Below are 20,856 nucleotides of genomic sequence, written 5' to 3'. Positions count from 1 at the left end.
TTTGTTACTAAATTGCCCATGCAGAGAAAGTTTTCAAAATGCAGCTTACAGTCAAAACCTAACTGCCTTCTAATTTCATCCACACATATACAAAGATGTTTTCTTTGCATAAAATAACTTATTTACTGGAATAAATTAAAGTCCAACTTTCACTATCTTCTGTTTTAACAATCAAAACCCATACTGTTGTAATATACCTCTATAAACACTCTAACATTACACACTGATGGGGGATGGGACAAAAAGGAGGGAGAAAGGGGAGAGGGGAAAGAAGAGAGAATTTCTAAGATGAACCTACAGTCTAAATTTCTGGAATATACATAGCTATCATTTACTGAGTACCTCCTATCTGCCAGGGACTATTCCATATGTCTCACATACATCATGCTGTTCTCTCAACTAGCAATTAACATCACAATTATGAGAGAACAGGTTAGAAAGGTTGAGTAAATTTTTCAAGTCTTTACAGGTAACAGAAGCTAAATGCAGAACCAGGGTGTGAACTCAGGCCTACTTGATTCCAATGCCTCTACTCGTAAACACTATGCTAAGAGCTTTCTAAGAAATGCACGTACTTTTACACAAATTTCTCTCTTACCTTTGGAGAAGTAGTTTGTAACTGTTGGGTGCTTCCTTCTCTGTGCCAATAAACCTTAATAAAGCGATTGTTTAATACTGCTTCCGTACTTGATATTGCTTTCTTTGCTTCTTCGTATGTTGCAAATTGGATAAGGGCACCTTCAGGATCACCATTATAAGCAACCTAAGATTTAAAATATTAAGAACAGTGAATTTCCAAAGGAATCAGTTGCTTCATACAGTAAAATTCCTCAATAAGTGAAATACTAGTCCTTCCAAGTAAAATTCTGTATTTATACTTCCTTGTATCTGGATTAGTAGACCACAGTCTACTTTTACTCCAGAAGAAATAGTAACCAAGGATTGTTCACAGCATAAAAAGAGTTCCTCTATATAATAGCAGAGAAAGCCGACTGCATAAATGTTACATATAGGCATTCAAAGTGTTTCTCTTTTTATTCCCAATTTTAATAGCAACTATGAGAAATAATCCCTATTGTCAATAAATGACATGGCAAAGATCCACAGAATCTGAAGAAGGCAGTAAATTACTTTGCAAGGGGTCATCGCTAACAAAAAATTACAGAAAAATCCATCTGAACGATTGCCCAAATTTGTAATTCTCACATTTCCAAAAGCACAAGAAAATTTAAGAACAAAAAAAGAGATCATGTAACAACAGCATCAATCACATTTGATACATGAGAAAACTGAGATTTCAAGGAATGTGATTCTATAGACACAGCTAATAAGTAATAAATTCAAGACTTTTCACTTCAAATTCCTATTCTTTCAATAACAGAGTTTTCCAAAGTGTGGTATATAAACCACTGGTGGTGTGCAGCAATACAGAAAAGAGATTAAGAGTGGCCTGGGCCAGGCATGGTGGCTCATGTCACCAGGCATGGTGGCTCATATCAGTAATCCCAGCACTCTGGGAGACCAAGGCAGGAGGACTGCTTGAGCCCAGGAGTTCAAGGCCAGCCTGGACAACATATTGAGACCCCACTGGTACCAATAATAATTGAAAAAATATTAGCCAGGTGTGGTGGCACACAACTGTGGTCCCAGCTACTCGGGACGCTGAGGCAGGAGAATCACCTAAGCCCAGTAGGTCGAGGCTACAATGAGCCGCAACCATGCTACCTCACTCTAGCCTCAGTGACAAGAGTGAGATTCTGTCTCAAAAAAACAAAAACCAAAAAAACAAAACAAAAGAGTAGTTGGAATCAAACTGCCTGGCTCAAACTTTGGCTGCTACTCTCACATGAACATCATCAAGTTACTTAACCTTTCTGGGCCTTGTTTTCTTTTTCTACAAATGAGAATAACCATACCCACTCTTCAGTGTTAAGAATTAAATAATTCACATAGAACAGAGAGTGTACACAGTCGGAAGTATTCAATAAACATTAATTATAACTATAAAGATAATTTTGGTAACATTTTAATAATTATACTTTTAAGACTTTATAAACATCAATTTCATCACTATGTTTAATTAGCATGAAGCTAAAGAGTTTTGAAAATTGACTTTGAAAAACGTTTTAATAATAATAATGCAGGTAGTACACAAACATGGCAAAAGAACCAATCAACAGAAGATTTCAACCTCACTAGTAATTGAGTAAATGCAAATAGAAACAATAGTGAGGTATGTTTTGCCCCTCAGCTTTAAAAAAATGTGTAAATATTACCAGTGTAGTTAATTGTGTGAAGAATATTTTGAAAACCTTTTTATGACTAGATATAGTGGTAGATCAAATGAAATTGCCATAAAAAGATAACTCAAAGATATTCAAGATTAAGTAAATAACCACAGGGTAATGTGTATACTATGGGCTCATAAATAGTTTTAAGTTTGTGTACAGATAAATAGACACAGAATGTGTAACAAAAAATTAAAATAACACATGATAAACTGTTAACAATAATGTAATTATAGATGGGCAGGGGAATGGAACAGACACAAAGACTTGAAAGGGAACCATTTCCTTTAAATTCTACCTATATATCTCTGCTGCCCTACCTGAATCAAACATGAATTTTTTCCCTATTACTTTTATAGTACTTTTTAATGGCAAGAAAACAAAATTTTCCAAAATATCCTAAGTTGTTAGGATGAATTGTATCCTCTAAAATTTGTTTTTATTAAATTATAAAACATTATTTTAATTGCAAAAAGAACACCATACAAAATGGGGGAAAAATTCAACATACTATTTCAACACTTTCACCATATCACATAATATAAACTCAATACTAAAAAAACACCCAAGTTATATATACCCAAGCCAAGGTCTAATTATAGGTGCAGTCAAATACAAATTACTGTTACTGTTACTTACCTTGAAGGATATTCAAAAGTGGTAAAGAAAAAGTAAATGTTTAAACTAATTACAGATAACAAGGTATCTGGGCCCCAAATGTCTCTATTAAGTGCATCCCACCACAAGAGTGACAAAAATAAATCTGACTAAAATTTCTGCTGAAATGATTTTGAGAAACTGAGGAACTGAAAACTATCATTAAGATTGGATTTTACCAGTGTGATTAACTTTGCTATAGTTTTATGACAACCTTTATTAGGTAAAAAGTTTATGATAATATGATCAGTTGAAACACTGAAAATTGTATTTTTTCCTAAAAGGTAGAGTTCCATTTCATGTCCAATTTTCCCAATTGAGAATAACAAATTTTCTATTTTTTGTTTTGTTTTGTTTTGTTTTTGAGACGGAGTTTTGCTCTTGTCGCCCAGGCTCGAGTGCAGTGGCGTGATCTCGGCTCACTGCAACCTTAGCCTCCCAGATTGAAGCGATTCTCCTGCCTCAACCTCCCGAGTAGCTGGGATTACAGGTGCCTGCTACCACACCCGGCTAATTTTCGTATTTTTAGTAGAGATGGGGTTCAACCAGGTTGGCCAGGCTAGTCTCAAACTCCTGACCTCAGGTGATCCGCCCGCCTTGGCCTCCCAAAGTGCTGAGATTACAGGCATGAACCACCATGCCCAGCCTTATAATATTTATTTATAAAGGTAGTTTTCTTATTACATTAAGTTCCCTAAACAGAAGGAAGAGATAACAAAACCATTTCACGGCTCTTACCTGTAAGTTAACCAAGGTTCCAAATCGACTAAAATGTTCATTAAGTTTGCTGATATTATTTAATTCTGGAGGAACTTTCCTAAGTTCAAGTTTGGTATTTTCATTTCCAAATTGAACCTTCTTCTGAAAGCCTGGGCTGTTTGTTCTATTAAAATTTGGTCTGTAAACAAAATTCAAGTTAGTCAACACATTTATAAATCCTGACCCCAACCAAATACAAGGGAATAAAGTTTAACAAAACAGATACCCAAGTAAGTTCAATTTTCCCCCAAATTGAAATTACTGGTTGATAAAGGAAATTTAAATTTTCTTCCAACAATGAAGTTTCCAAATGAGCACTGTTAGCACCTTTCATGGAAGCCAACTGAGAAGGGTTCTGCCATATCATTTGTTACTTTCCACTTCTGATCCACCTCTACTTAACATTCCTATCAGGAAAAGTCTCAGTATCCTCTTTTGGTCAATTTGCATATATAACCTTTATTCTGATTCTGTAAAAGCCAGCTTACTAAAAAATATCCTATCTTAAAACTAAGTTTTAAATTTGATTTTAAATTTTATTTTCTTTGATGACAATCTCAACCTCTTTCCTGTTTTAAAAAAAGAAAAAAAGAATTGTTGGAACCATAAAGAATATATTTTGACACTTGAAGAAAGGACAAAACTGTGGCCTAGAGAGGTTACTCTGCATTAAATCACAGAATTAATCACAAAGAACTAGAAACTATACATTATTAAGTAGATGTTAAAGCTCTAAAAGTGATCCTAGTCTCTCTTCACACATTTATTTATAAATGAATCACCTCAGACATATCTTAACATTCTGATTCCTTACCCCTTTCTCTGAAGCTCTTCCTTGACCATTCAATGCCTAGACACCCTCTCCAACCCCCACAAAAGCCCTTTCTAGCTCCTACCTAACAGGAACTGCCTACATATGAAAGTCTCTTGACAGGTCTGATCTATACCTCCTTCCTCTAATGATGAGAGGCTCATGACTATCCTGTATATAGCTAGTATTCAACAGGTCTAAGTTAAAGAGTGGGTTTTTTGGAGGAGGGTAAATGATAAGAGGAAAAAATTATGCCCTCAACTACCACACCATTTCTGTAAGAAAATGCTTTTCTAACACCAGACAACTAACCAATTTTTAGAAAACTCACACTTGGGGATTGCTTACAGAACAGAGTAACATTTTTGGAAGAAACCAAACCATATTGTCATAATAATACAGAAACGATCTTGAAAATCAATGCACAATTATACTCCTCAATTTTCCTGGCCACCTTACTTATCAAACCAAGTCTTCTTTGTAGGAACTCCAGGCTCTCCAGAACCAATAGTTCTTTTCCTTGATTCTGAGTCCACTACTATCCTCATACTGCTTTTATTGGGAGGCTTTTCTGTTTTAAAACAAAAGAAAATGAAAAAAATAAGCATAGGTTAATATTTTCTATTTATCATAGATACCTTCCTCATACAGGAAAATTTCTGGCTTTTGTCTAAATATATATATATATATTTTAGAAGAAATAGAAATAAATGTATAGTAGCTCCCCCTTATCCAGTTTCACTTTTACGATTTGTTATCTCTAGTCAACCACAGTCCAAAATTATGGAAAACTACAGAAATAGTAAACAATTCCTAAGTTTTAAACTGCCTGCAGTTCTGAGTAGTGTGATAAAATCTCATGCCATCCTGCTCCAACACTTGATCTCATCATGTAGACATTTTATCATCTCCTATCATCCCAAGAAGGGTAAATACAGTAAGATATTTGACAGAGAAAGACAGGACCATTCACATAACTTTTATTATAGTATATTGTTATAATTATTTCATTTTATTATTAGACATTGTTGTTTAGCTCTGTGTCTAATTTATAAGTGAAACTTTATCACAGGTGTGTCTGTATAGGAAAAAGCATAGTATATGTAGGGTTTAGTACTCTGTGGTTTTACACACGAGGAGTCTTGGAACATACCACCCACAGACAAAGGGAATTACTGTACATTCAAATACAGTAATCTAAGGGTTTTTTCAAACTTATTTCAATATATTTATTTCACACCTAACTATGAAAAAGAATCCATTCTCATATGCCAAATTAAAATGTGATTCTGTAGGTCACTTCTTGGTAGATAAAACCCAAGTCACTGTTCCCATCTAACATCACCCTTATCACAAATATATATATATATATATATGCACAGATGAGAAAATAATCACTTTGAGGCTTTAAGTTCACAGTTTTGAAGTCAAATGCACAATCTAAAAGATTCAAAACTTTACACTAATCCAATAACCTTTGAGAAGTGAAAGGTTAGTTATGATTGAAGTGAGCTGCTTTTAAATATGGAATAGATTCATAAAATATGAATGTAATGAAAGCATACTTGCTTTAAAAAGATTCAAGTCTAAAATACAGTGTAAAAGAGCTCTAAAAGTCTTTTACTTTCAACATTTTATATTTACTTACACGGCATGTAATGAACATGGTACATTTAACCTGTTATTCCCAAATGACTCCAAAGTTTAAAACATGCCAACCTTAATCCACATAGAAAAATGTAACTTAAAAACTCCTTTTTTATAGATGGCAAAATTGATTGTCTAAAATCCTATTCTTACATATTTCTAAACACCTAACTAACCAAAAGAACTGAGGATCTGTTTCAGCACAATATCTCTCATGGCCACAGCTATGGTCTCCTGCAGGAGGAGAGCATATACTCAATTCTAAATTTTCAACTTCTTGGTTCTCTCTGGAAATCCTACAGGTATCTCAAAACTCACTATGCAGAACATTCGAATTATTTTCATATTAAGTCTATTTTTTATTTTTCTTAAACATTTCTATTAATGAAACTACCATTTTCCCAATCATCCCAGTCAAGTCATATTTGATATATGACTACCCACATATGCCATACATACAGAGACTCGAATCAACGCTCTGGACCCCTGCTGCTTTCCTCCACTTTCAACCTTTCCCAGGACACTGATATCTCCCATCAACATTCAAACATTACAGCTCTAATTGCTCCATTTTAAAAAAAAGAAACTCTCGTAAAACCAGTTTCCCCTTTAGCAACAACATCTCTTTCCATACCCCCACAGCCCTTTCCTAATCAATGTCCACACTTACTAGCTTGGCTTCCTTAACACCCACTCACTAATCCTCTGAAAACTGGCAGTTGCTCCCATTACTGCACTATACTTGCTCGTGCTAAAATCACTCATGTCCTCACTTGTTGCTTAAGCCTATGAATACATCCCAGTCCTCTTACTGGACCTCTCAGGAGAATTTGCGGCTGTTGTTCATCTTCTTTTCCATCTTAGGTATTATATTCCCTGGGTTTTTAGGAATCCCCACTCCTTGCTTTTGTCTGCAGCTTTTGGGCTTCATTTCTAAGTTTTCTATAAAGTTCCCCTTTCTCTGTCCATTTACTTTGATGCTGACATTTGTCAAGCAGTTATACTTGGGTTTTCTCATCTCACTTTACATAGCCTTCCTAAAATAACTTTCTTATCTATTGCCATGGGTTCATTCATCTTTTTCAGTGATTCCCAGTAGGGATGGGGAGAGAAAGATTTTAGAAACACACGAGAAAGGTTTTTAAAATCATGTAAGTCAGACCTACAGATTTTGGTATGGCTCCATCTATCTCCCTTTACCTCCCACTGGTACTAATGGGACAGAAGAAAAGATTAAGGACCAAAGTTCTACATATGCATGATTCCAAAATCTGTATATTCTAGCCAAATGTCTCTCATGGGCCTCAGACTTCCATATCCTATTTCCCACTGGACATTTCTACTCAAATGCCCCAGGGGGACAAGAAGTTAAACACTTTCAAAACTAAATTTATCTTTCTGTCAAAGCTGTTCTTCTCAATGAATGACATTATCATCTGCCCAATTATCCAGGGCAGGAAACGGGTGTCTAATTTCATCCACTTATTACCCCTATTCTAAGCCTCCAAATTCAGTATAAGTTACAAGTTTTGTCAATTCTTTCCACTAAACTTATTTTTTTCATTTTTATTATTACCCTAGCCCAGCTACTATCACCTCTATTCTAAAATTCTGTAAATACTTTTAATTAGCCTCTTACCTCCCTCTACATTCCTTACTACTTCTCTTCCAGTCACAAAATTCCTTCAGTTTCTCAGAAGTATCACAGCGTACATAGGCTGTATCTATTCTCTTCCTCTGTCTAACTCTGACTTATCCTACGTCTCTAGGAAACATCCTGTATTTAGCACATGTGATGTTTCTCTGTCCAGTGGTACCTTCCAAGGATCTGTTCTGCAAAAGGATTTTTGGTCTTATTCCTGTCTCCCAAGTCTGGTTCACCAGCCCTTTTGGAGAATCTGTGACCTATCCAACATCTTTTGTTTTTTACTTTAATATGTTCTGTACCTGAAGGTTCACTAAGAGAGGGAATAACGTGTTTTGCCTCCAGTAATTGTAATGAGTTTGCTCCATCTCATCTGTATTCTCTAATTCAGAATCCCTTTCACTGATATATATTTAAAAGAAGGGTACTAAAAACACAGAAGCAAGTTCCTCTTGGTATATACTCAGCAAATGATCTAATATTAAATAGTTTTATATAATGTATTTTTGCCCAATAATCCTTTTAATGAATTGTTTTTCTGCCTAAAATTGTCAGCACTGGTTTTGTTGACTAGAAATGGAAAACTACTTAACCCTTCCTCCTCCCTATATCCAAGATCATCCATCAAGTTTTCCACCTCCTTAGAACTCTGCAAAAAATAACTGTCAGGGCCTCTAGGTAACTTTTACATTAGTAATTTCAATGCATCAAAGGGCCCAAATTTCTTTCCTTTTGCTGAGTAATAGCCCTCAAGATTTAAAGCAGTAAGCATAAAAGTTTAACTATCACATAATAATAAGTCTATGACAAATTTAAATTAAGGCCATCTATAGGCTATTAGGAATGTGTAATAATTATATAATTAACAATAAATAAGCTTTTTATGTATCTGTCACAATCCAGGACAGTAAATTTAAAATCCAAACTGGGAATAGATAAGAACACATGGTGGGAGGAGGGAGAGGACTAAAAAGAGATAAGAAAACAGAAGTACTACAGGCAATCCTCAATTTAGATGGGTTGCTAAATCAGTTGTTTGGTACATAAAATCACTGTTATCAATGGAGAAATCAATCCTAAACTAGCTAACAAAAATGGTACATGATGTATCTAAAGAAGAGTACTAAAATAATCAGTATGTACAATAATGATTCTATGAGAAAAGGCATTCAAATTTCTAAGTAGGTATGCCAGACATTTATCCCTCAACAGGATCACTTTCTATAACAATATGCATTAAGAGCTGAAATTACCATGCATCCAACTTGTACATGGTAAGATTTAAATGCAATGGGTTTGATCCCCTTGCTTCTCTTGATCACAACCAGAAATTGCCCTGGCATGTGAATGGATCTAATAAATATTGACCTGTAGTAGCATGTATCTACAGCTCCAAAGCAGCAAGGTAGAAAGAAATGACTTTAGTGGGAATCCCCAGTAAAAGGTTAACTGAAGTGGAAATTCCCACTAAAAGGTTCCCAGTAAAAGCAAGGAATATTGGTATAAGGAAAACAAACTACATGCTAAATAGTTATCCAAAGAAGAAAAGAGGGTTTCTGTGAACTAGCCAGGTGGGAGACAGGTTCAGGATATAGGTAAACATCACACAGCAGTTAAAATCTTAAGTGGCAACTTTTCAATTACAAGGAATCCATATATCCCTCACATACAAGCTGTTAAAAAACACTTTTTCTGTTGTTGTTACTAATAGCTATTGAAATTCCTCAAAGAGAATTTAAGAGGAATGGGTATCCACATTAAATGTTGTCCTATGACCTAAAAGAGGATATAAAACTGAATTAAAACGTTCCTTACACCTTCATTACAAAAAGTCCTTTAAACATTCAAGGAAGATGCTCAGAATCTGATAGCTTCCAATGAATAAAAGAAAAAACACAAAGTGTATGTAAGTAATCACACATTTACCAAACTCCATTAGGCACTGTTACTTACTTAAGACTTTTATTCACAACTGACGAAGAATGATTTTTAATTCTGACTAGGTAAGACAAGAAAAGACTGGAAAGAAAATGGGATTTAAAACTTAATTGAGGTGGTTAGGGAAAAAGATATATTTTTCATTAGCCCAGGAAATATTTTCCATTATGTCTGACAATCCTTCATTTCCCTATATCAAATGTGATCTGTAGCAAATACTGTATTTTCCAAATTAATGTGAACTTTCTCCCTCTGAATCTTATTAGTTTCCATTTACATCTCTAGTGTAGCACTCTAGATGTAGGGCACTGTAGATGTAGGGCACTTTGCTGCCCTAGCTTGTGACTATGTCAACCCAAATTGTACCTTTTAGAAATTTTATCCAAAAGTCTGTCTCCTCTAAGAAAACTTTAACAGTCATTTCTTAACACATAATATCCTTTGCTTAAAAATAAATGCAAACTAATATCAAATTTTAACAGGTGAAAAGTCAGCAAAAATAAATACCAAGAACTATTTGATTTTCCAAACTAGGAATAAACTTATCTTTAGGAATTAAAGCATTACTCTCAAGATTACAAATGATACAAATTACAAAAAAAAAAAAAAAAAGGCTACCCAAGAAAACGTGCTTCTTAAAGAAAATTCCTTTCCCTCTTGGACAGTGTAATAATTGTATAATAACGTGTCACCTCTACCACAAATACAGAATTACACAATATATTTTCTCCAACGGCGGAAAGAAGGATACAGGGAACAAACAAAATCGCCATCCCGGCCAGTCACGGTGGCTCGAGCCTATAATCCCAGCACTTTGGGAAGCCAAGGCAGGCGGATCACTTGAGGTCAGAGAAGTTCAAGGCCAGCCTGGCCAATATGGTGAAATCCCATCTCTACTAAAAATACAAAAACTAGCTGGGCATGGTGGCATGCACTTGTGATCCCAGTTACTCAGGAGGCTGAGGCAGGAAAATCACTTGAAGGGGAGGCAAAGGTTAGAGTGAGCTGAGATCACGCTACTGCACTCCAGGCTAGGCCACAGAGTGAGACTCTGTCTCCAAAAATAAAATGAAATAAAATAAATCACCATTCCTTATCCAACCCCAATAAAGGCAAGACCAACTGTTCTTTATAAATGCTTTCCCACTGTTTATATTATGAAAATGACAAGAAGGAAAGATTAATTATAGTACCTCTGGGTGGCAAATCCATATCCCCTGATGTTAGTCCTATCAAGTTGGGCCTTTGTGCATGCACTCTGTGTCTATACATAGGTCTGGAAGTGTTTGTTATGCTTGGGGCTTCAGGATTGTAGCCATCTGTGTCATATGTATCTGGTAATACAAAAACTGTAATTAAAAAACAATTATAAAATTCCACTTGGTAATTTTTTAATATTGATAAGAGAAAAAGTAAACAATATAACATATTAACATATAACATGCTTTATCTGTATCAAAAAGAAAATTATTTTAAAGTTATTAAAAAGAAAATGTTTTTTTGAAAACATTCATAACTGAGGGCTTATTTAATGTTCATTCACCATGCCTACTAGTGAGAAAAAGTAGTCCTCACAGAGCAATTCTCTCTAGACATTTTAAAATTCTTCATCTATAACTGTGTTACATTACGAATACAAAAAGGGCCAAAACTGCACCTGCAGTAAAAAGAGAGGGTGGAGCAGGAGGAGGCTGGTGATGAATGCCAGTTGTTACTACAGTAGGAACAGAACTGGTTGCAGAGTTTGGAGGAGCATCCATGCCAGATGGCTGCAAAGGAGGAAGTGGAGGTGGTGGTCCTGTCAAAACCAAAGAATAAGAAATATCATCTGAAAGCAAACAAATAAAACAAGTTATTGCACATCCGAACATAATCTTCTCATTTATCAAACTATAATATGTACAAACACCAAGCCCTTACAACTGAATTAGATATCCAGGGTAAAATATCCTTTTAATACATTCCAAAGCAGGTTTGCCTTAAGCTATGAAGGCCTGCAGGCGGCTGGGTTTTCCAGTGATGTACTTAATTCACAGGGTCATTCCAAACCATAGTAACTGGCTTGGCACCGGCTACAAAGTGGAGGTGTATTCCAAATGGAAGTATATTGCTATTAATTTCTATCAGGTATTTTTGGGATTCCTTTAGATACTTTTAATTTAGGAATCTATTAAGTTTTAAAAATAGGCTAAGAATGGCTAGATAAATACAGGCAAACAAACAGATTTACTTACCTGTAACAGGTGGGAGACTGGGTGGCAATGGACCTGGAGGTGGCACTGGGGGCCTGAGATTCACAGGTGGGGGTGTAAGAATTGGTGGAGGTGGGGGGAGTCCAGGAGGAGGTGGTCCTTCAACAACAGGAGGCTGTGCTGGGAAAGGCAGCATACCAGGAAGATTCACATCTTCTACAACTACTGGATCACTTCCATGATCAAAAGGACACATGTCTCCTCTCATACAAAAACCCTTTTCTATGAGGAAGGAATAGTTAGAAACAAATGTCAAAAGCACTGGAAATATATACTTTCTCTAAGGTAGCAAAAGTAAAATATTTAAAAATATGAATATTTTTAATATTGGACAAAAGTATAATTAACCATTTCCCAAGAGCTACCTGATCTTCTCCAGTAATATAAATACTTGTAAAGTGATAGTATATTTAACATACTGATATAGTTAGGATGTTTATCCTCTCCAAATCTCATGTTGAAATGTAATCTGGCTGGACGTGGTAGCTCACGCCTGTAATCCCAGCACTTTGGGAGGCTGAGGCAGGTGGATCACCCGAGGTTAGGAGTTCGAGACCAGCCTGACCAACATGGTGAAACCCCATCTCTACTAAAAATACAAAGATTAGCTGGACGCGGTGGCCGGTGCCTATAAGCCCAGCTACTAGGGAGGGTGAGGCAGGAGAATCACTAGAACCGGGAGGCGGTGGTTGCACTGAGCCGCGACTGTGTCATTGCACTCCAGCCTGGGGTACAGGGGGAGACTCCATCTCAAAAAAAAAAAAAAAACAAAAAAAAAACAAAGAGGAAAAAGAGAGAAATGTGACAAACGATGTTGGAGGTGGGGCCCAGTAGGAGGTGTTAGGGTCGTGGGGGTAGATCCTTCATGAATAGCTTTGGTGCCCTCCCCAAGGTAACAAGTGAGTTTGCCCTCTATTAGTTCACAGGAGCTGGTTGTTTAAAAGAGCATGGCACCTCCCCCACCCCCAACCCCACTCTTGCTCCCTCTTAGTTCTCTCCCTTCGCCTTCTACCATGATTGTAAACTTCCTGAGGCCTTCACCAGATGCAGATGCTGGCACTACACTTTTTGTACAGTCTGCAGAACCATAAGCCAAAGAAATGTCTTTTCTTTATAAATTTCCCAGGCTCAGGCATTACTTTAGAGCAATGTTAAACTAACGTATGCATACTAAAAAAAAAAAAAAAAAAAAAAAAACACATACACACAACACAAATGAAAATAACCTAACAAGAGATATCAGACTAAAATATAATTTTTGTCATATTTTTGTCTTTAGAAATGTCCTTCATTTAAATCTCTCGCTTAAAACTAAAAAAATTGCAATGATGGCTTTAATACTACTTATCTTTTACAGTAAATCCTTAAAAGTCTTCGATTCTTTTTTTTTTTTTTTTGACATGGAGTCTCGCTCTGTCACCCAGGCTGGAGTGAAATGGTGCGACCTTGGCTTACTGCAAGCTCCACCTCCCGGGTTCACGCCTTCTCCTGCCTCAGCCTCCCGAGTACCTGGCACTACAGGCGCCGGCCACCACGCCCAGCTAATTTGTTGTATTTTTAGTAGAGATGGGGTTGCACACCATGTTAGCCAGGATGGTCTAGATCTCCTGACCTCATGATCTGCCCGCCTCAGCCTCCTGAGGGGTTGGGTGCTGGGATTACAGGCGTGAGCCGCTGTGCCCAGCCAAAAGTCTTCAATTCTTTAATAAAATTCTTACAAAGGTGACATTTACATTTCTAGGTACATTTCTACTTACAGTCCAATAATCACTCATTTTAAAGAAATGAGTTTTGTCAATAATGTTTCAGTAGCAGATTCCCTGATAAAAACTCAGTAGATATTTACTCGTTTGGTAAACTCCCACAATTTATTAAGACTTACTTGCAAATAAATACTATCTTTAAATTGATAATCAAATTAGTGGCAACTAATAAATGTTTCAATCATATTGAGGAATTCAAAAAGTGATTAAGGCTAATTTCCCACTTTTCAGAGGTAAGTCTTTGAATAACTGTGTACAACATAAACACAGAATTTAGGCAGCTGGAAATATTAATTAAATACCTCATCAAACAGCTGAAAGACTTACCATCATAGTCTCTACACCGTTTCTTTGGCATGGGTGGTCTTACGTAAGAGTTATGGTCCACTTGGTCTTCATGAAATTCAGACCAACTTTCGGTAGTATTGTTTCCATGATGAGTAGGAGCAATTACTGTAATAGTGCTGCTCAAAGTAGGTACAGGGTAGTGGCCAGATGAAATACTAGGTACCGAAGAGACTGGAGTATAATTATTTTCTAATGGATCTGTTCTATCCAGGTCATATTTAGGTTTTACCAGATCCCTTTCTGCAACAAAAGATAAATGACATATAAAACTACACTGTATTAAAAAAAAAACCAAGTCCCAGATCTAAGAAATAGTGATATTTTTATAAACATAGAAAAAAAAGTTTTAAATTTTGCATAATAATCCTTTTATTTTAAAAAATATTCAATTAATATTAATTAAATTAAGCGATTTCTTTTCAATATAACCCAAACTACAAAACCAGGTAACGCTGCCGTATTCAGTGTTTTTCCTTGGAGTTTTGTTTATAGAAAAAAGGAATTTTATATTTTCTTCATCACAATCTTAGTACACATAATTACAGACCACAAAACAAAACATGCAATAAAGTACGGTTATTTTTCCTGTGATGAACATTTTATAGTCATCCATCTAAAGTTACTACAATGGCTGTTTATTAAGAACGGATGAGCCAGAAGGAGTTCATATTAAATATGCACAAATTAACTAGACTATACATATGGTCCTCAGGAAACAGAAAAGAAATTAAAGAGATTAGTTAAGTGAAGTAACATTCCATGAAGCCTAGTATACCTAGATCACAGCAGGGGAAAATTTCTAGGAGTAACAGAATACAGGGCTTATACAGAGGCCATAAATAGTATTAAGAGTAGCAAAAAAAGTTTGAGAAAAGGTGTTTTACTGAAAAGTGTTTTAGGTGTTTTACTACAACATCTTACTTTCAATAACATGTACTAGAAGAAAATTATACATGTTGGGAATGACATGCTCTTGCAAAAATATATGTCTGAAATAAAACTTTTTAAACTATTAAAAATAGTTTTGAAGTATAACTGATACATAATAAACTGAACATATTTAAACTGTATAAGTTTTAATCAAGGCATACACCTCTGAAACCAATACCACAACTAAATGATGTACATATTCATCACTTCCAAAAGAATCCTCATGCCCCTTTGTAATCTGTAATCTATCATCCCTCCTTTACTCCATCTCAGGCAACGACTGGCTTTGCTCTCTGTCATCACAGATTAGTTTGCATTTTTAAAAACTTTAGGCTGGGCACAGTGGCTCAGGCCTATAATCTCAGCACTTTAGGAGGCTGAGGCGGGTGGATCACTGAAGTCAGGAATTTGAGACCAGTCTGGCCAACCTGGTGAAACCCCCAACGTGACTACTAAAAATACAAAAATTAGCCAAGCATGGCGGCACTCGCCTGTAATCCCAACTACTTGGGAGGCTGAGGCATGATCATCGCTTGAACTCAGGAGGTGGAGGTTGCAATGAGCTGAAACAGTGCCACTGCACTCCAGCCTAGGCGACAGAGTGATACTCTGTCACGAAAACAAAGACTAAGAAAAAAAATTTTTTAATATACATATGTATTGTTGTCCTGCTTCTTTCACTCAGCATAATTATACTGAGATTCACCCATTTTGTTGCATGTATCAATAGTTCTTTTCTTTTTATCCATGTTATGGTATGGATATACCACAACATGTTTATACATTCACCCCTTGATGGACATTTAGGCTGTTTCTAGATCTGGCTCTTACAAATAAGTCTGCTATGAACTTTTGTGAACAAATATCTGTGTGGACATACACTTTCATTTCTTCCAGGTAAACAGTAAGAAGTAGAATAGCAGACCCATATGCTAAGTGTAGTTTTAACATTTTTACATACTGCCAAAATGTTTTCCAAAGAGTTGCAGCTTATCTACATTCTCACCAATATGGAATAGAATCAGTCTGTATCATTGTGGCTATCCTGTTGAATGTGTAGTGGTAACTGTGATTTTAATCTGCAAGGAATAAAACTTTTAAAGGAATTTTTAAAAAGCATTCTCTAGGACAACAGAATACATCATAATAGAAAAAAATGAAGACAACACTGACAAAATGTTAAGCAATTTTTAAAAACATTTGAACATGGAGTTTTTCATAATAAAAAGATAACCAAAATATACTATTTACCCCTGCTTCGTGTTCTGCTTCTGCTTCTAGTCCTGCTTCTATCTCTGTCCCTCTCACGAAGCCTCTCTTTACTCCAACTTCGACTCCGACTCCTGCTATAACTGCGACTGCGCCCTCGTCTTCTATTGTACCGGTCTCTGTATGAATCTCTTCGAGGAGGGTTTCGATCATAATCTCTTTTGCGAGAACGATCATCTTTTTTCCTCTCATCACGGCTTCTAAAGAAATATGTGATCACTTTTATACAAATAATTTTTAAGTGACACAGGAAAAAACTAATTAAATGCAAAGGTTATATTTAATTTTTGTAACTTAACTTTTTATCCTACCATCAGACAACTGAAAAAACTGAGCTTAATATTCAGTACTTTAAATTCCTTTTAAATGAAAAACAATCTTTTTAAAGCCTTAACCCTTAGTCTTATTACACATTGGCAACTATACAATTAGGCATCTGTAGGTAAAGGCATCTAAACATAAGACTTAGAGTACATATAGAACATACTATCCCGTACATATAATCTCACACTTACAGACATGTATCACATGCATTGTATTCTAAGTGCTTTTGAAGCCTGAATGAGAAAAACAATTTAATCACACTAAACGGAAACAGCAGGCAAAAAAAAAGACCCACACATTAAGATTCTACTGGAGGCCGGGCGCGGTGGCTCACGCCTGTAATCCCAGCACTTTGGGAGGCCAAGGTGGGCGGATCATGAGGTCAGGAGATCGAGACCATCCTGGCTAACACGGTGAAACCCCGCCTCTACTAAAAATACAAAAAATTAGCCGGGTGAGGTGGCGGGCGCCTGTAGTCCCAGCTACGCGGGAGGCTGAGGCAGGAGAATGGCGTGAACCCCGGGGCGCGGAGCCTGCAGTGAGCCGAGACTGCGCCACTGCACTCCAGCCTGGGTGAAAGAGCAACACTCCGTCTCAAGAAAAAAAAAACGATTCTACTGGAATCTGAAGTTAGGAATAAAAAAATAAGCAGCTAATATGTCAAGCACTGTTCTAAACTCACTCCCAAGATCTACAAATCTGACCTAGATTTTCATGGTAGAAACGGACCTAGGTATATTTTCCTAGACCAATAAAAGAGTAGATATTACTTGTCCCTGCGTAAAAGATAACCCAAGTCTAAACATTCATATAAAAGATAACTTACATCGAAACACTGAATATGGTTCCATGAACCGCTCACCTATTTTCCCTGTATCGGGAGCTTGACTGGGGAGGACTGTGATTTAGCCTTCTAGAAAACTTCTTCTCTCGCTCTTCCTCCTTAGTGATCTGATTAAAAAAAAAAAAAAAAAAAGTGTACAAGTTTAGTAGTTATTCCACTGTTAAATAGCCTTAGATAGGGCTGGGCACAGTGGTTTATGCCTGTAATCCCAGCACTTTGGGAGGCTGAGGCGGGTAGTTCACGAAGTTGGAAGTTCGAGACCAGCCTGGACAACATGGTGAAACCCTGTCTCTACTAAAAATACAAAGACTAGCTGGGCACAGTGGCAGGGGCCTGTAATCCCAGCTACCCTGGAAGCTGAGGCAAGAGAATCGCTTGAATCTGGCAGGCAGAGGTTGCAGTGAGCTGAGATCGCGCCAGTGCACACTCCAGCCTGGGCGACAGAGTGAGGCTCTGCCTCGAAAAAAAAAAAAAAGCCTTAGACACATTACTACTTTAATGACTTTATTAACATTAACATTTAATTAACATTAAATAAAATTTAATTAACATTAAAATTAGTTTATATAAAGTAGAAGCAAAATTGTCATCTTCTAAAAGTATCCAAACAAATTTCTCTACTAAGTATAATCATTTAACTATAATGAAATGATTACATTGGTGAGAAAACATTTTAAGCAAGTATGCTCATTTAACATAATTAATGGAAATCCAATTTTATTCCTCTTTCAAAAGTCTAACATACATTCGTGTTTTGGTTTCATGGATTTGGTCTGGTACCAAACACATCAAGGAATACAGGAGAACACATTAGAACTCACCAAGTCATAAATACACACACACACACACACACACACACACACAAACATATATTTATATATATAAATGTATATTTATATAACATACATATTATTATATATTTATATATCATATTATTGTATTTATTAAATATATTGTATAATATGTTATATATTATATAATATATAATATAAATATATAATATATAATACATAATATATATTTATATGTTTTATGTATTATATATTATATAATATATAGTAAATTATATATATTATATATATAGTAAATTATATATATTATATAATATATATTATATAACATATATTATATATAAATATTATATATAATTTATATATTTATATAAAATATATATTTATAATATTTTATATAAAATATATGTAAAATATATAAAAATATATAAATCTATAAATATATACATATATTATTTATATATTTTTATATATAACAAATTTATATATATAAACTTAAAATATATATATAAATTTAAATATATATTATATATAAAATATATCTTTTCTATATAATATATAATAATATATAAAATACATATTTTTATATATAATAATCATATGTAAAATATATAAATATATAAATATGTATATGTTTATGTGTGTATGTATTTATGACTCGGTGAGTTCTAATGTATTTATATATTTATATATAAATATATACATAAATGTTTATTATATATTGCTATATATAATATATATTATATATAATAATATATTACTTAATATATAATATTATATATAATAGCATATATATATATATATCTGGGAAAACAATGTATAAGGTGAAATAGTTCTCCAGTTTCTCACAGCAGCATGACAGCTATATATTTCTGTTTCCTACAAGGTGCCTCCATTCACATTATACAGCTACTAGAAAGCAACCTTGGAAAATATTCTCATTGCTACCTTCTCCAGACTATATTGTTGAGAATAATGGTCCTCAACAATAGGAACGATAAGAATCACTGTTTTTCTAGATAATCAGAAAAAAGGGACTTAGAGGTTAAACAAATTCAGGAAATATCGTGCAAGTGGCTTCTGTAAGTAAGATATGGCTCAAGATTTTGCATTACTGAGAACCATAAGATATTCTTATGCAGGTAGTCTACGCACAGGGTACACGTGTCCCAGTTTATGCCAGCTGTTCTAGCATCCTTTTGATAAGAGCTTCTGACTGTCAAAATGTGCCACTTTAGGCTGGGCACATTGGCTAACACCTGTAATCCCAGCCATTTTAAAGGCAGAGGTGGGTGGATCACTTGAGGTCGGCAGTTTAAGACCAGCCTGGTCAACATGCTGAAATATCATCTCTACTAAATATACAAAAATTAGCTGGGCATGGTGGCACGCGCCTGTAATCCCAGAAGGGGATTACAGGAGGGATACTCGGGAGGCTGAGGGAGGAGAATTGCTTGAACCCAGGAGGCGAGGTTGCAGTGAGCCGCTACGGCGCCACGACACTCCAGCCTGGGCAATAGAGTAAGACTCCATCTCAAAAAAAAAAAAAGTGTGCCACTTTAGATGAGAAATCAAATGGAAATCCTATTAACAGACCAAACTAGGAGAAATAATCTTTAAAGCGTTCTTTCAACAGCTTGCCTTTTTAAATTCAAGTACTTTCGTACTCTTTCCACCTATTCCAGCTCTCCTCCCAGACCAGACAAAAAACCGGGTACTAATACCACCCTTCTGATGCACTCTTTCCCTTCTATTTACTCAATGCACTTTTGCGAGTAATCTAACAGATCACCATATTCCACAGTACATGCCCATCTGCAAACTTTTAGTATAGCCACAGCATTTTAAACGTAGACTGCCATCTGGCATTTCAACAATTCTGAAAGATCAGGGATAAGTATCTCCCACAATTGGTTGAAAAAACAGGAAGTATTATTACATCAATAGATAATAAGACTAAGGCTTTGCTACTAACTCGATTTAGGGGAAGACTACTCAAGCCAAGGGACAGTGATTTACTCAAGATTTTCTGAGAATTAAAGGATATATATATATATATAGTGTTTTTTTTTTGAGACAGAGTTTCACTCTTGTCACACAGGCTGGAGTGCAATGGCATGCTCTCAGCTCACTACAACCTCTGCCTCCCAGGTTTAAGCGATTCTCCTGTCTCAGCTTCTCGAGTAACTGGGATTATAAGCACCTGCCACCATGCCTGGCTAATTTTTGTATTTTTTAGTAGCGACAGGCTTTCGCCATGTTGGCCAAGCTGGTCTCGAACTCCTGACCTAAGGTGATCCATCCGCCTCAGCCTCCCAAAGTGCTGGAATTACAGGCGTGAGCCACTGCGCCCGGCCAAAGTATAAAACAGCAAAGATCTGAAACCAACCCAAAGTTCCACCAGTAGGCAAAACTTGAATAAACCATTGCATTATCTCTATGTTGCATAAGCAATTGCCAACACAATATCCGCCGTCCCTTTCTTCCTAACAGAACCCTTATACTGTTAGGTATGAAATAGGTTCAGTTATAAACTACATTTCTGGTCTTCCCAGGCAGATAAAACTGATTGGGACGTTACATGTGGGTA

At 35.8% G+C, this 20,856-nt stretch overlaps 1 protein-coding gene across 47 annotated transcripts in view; it reads right to left on the bottom strand.

The window, feature by feature from the left end:
• Positions 1–20,856, bottom strand: part of RBM26 (RNA binding motif protein 26) — an 87,424-nt gene that overhangs the window by 36,235 nt on the left and 30,333 nt on the right. For 15 of the 47 annotated variants that reach the window (XM_055245184.2, XM_055245191.2, XM_055245193.2 and 12 more), the window contains exons 4-12: positions 17,494–17,582; positions 16,290–16,507; positions 14,088–14,348; positions 11,980–12,219; positions 11,403–11,543; positions 10,939–11,079; positions 4,975–5,086; positions 3,684–3,843; positions 599–763 (exon numbers count right to left, since the gene is read on the bottom strand). In XM_055245184.2, coding sequence (XP_055101159.1) covers positions 599–763; positions 3,684–3,843; positions 4,975–5,086; positions 10,939–11,079; positions 11,403–11,543; positions 11,980–12,219; positions 14,088–14,348; positions 16,290–16,507; positions 17,494–17,582 — 1,527 coding nt within the window. Of the gene's footprint in view, positions 1–598; positions 764–3,683; positions 3,844–4,974; positions 5,087–10,938; positions 11,095–11,402; positions 11,574–11,979; positions 12,220–14,087; positions 14,349–16,289; positions 16,508–17,493; positions 17,583–20,856 lie in introns of all 47 variants that reach the window. The other 32 variants (XM_063618713.1, XM_055245190.2, XM_063618699.1 and 29 more) reach the window with 3 other exon arrangements.

The sequence above is a fragment of the Symphalangus syndactylus genome, chromosome 15 (genome assembly GCF_028878055.3).
Source record: "Symphalangus syndactylus isolate Jambi chromosome 15, NHGRI_mSymSyn1-v2.1_pri, whole genome shotgun sequence".
NCBI lineage: Eukaryota > Metazoa > Chordata > Mammalia > Primates > Hylobatidae > Symphalangus > Symphalangus syndactylus.
The sequence above is the reverse complement of the archived record's forward strand: the minus strand, read 5'-3'. Positions and strand labels throughout refer to the sequence as shown.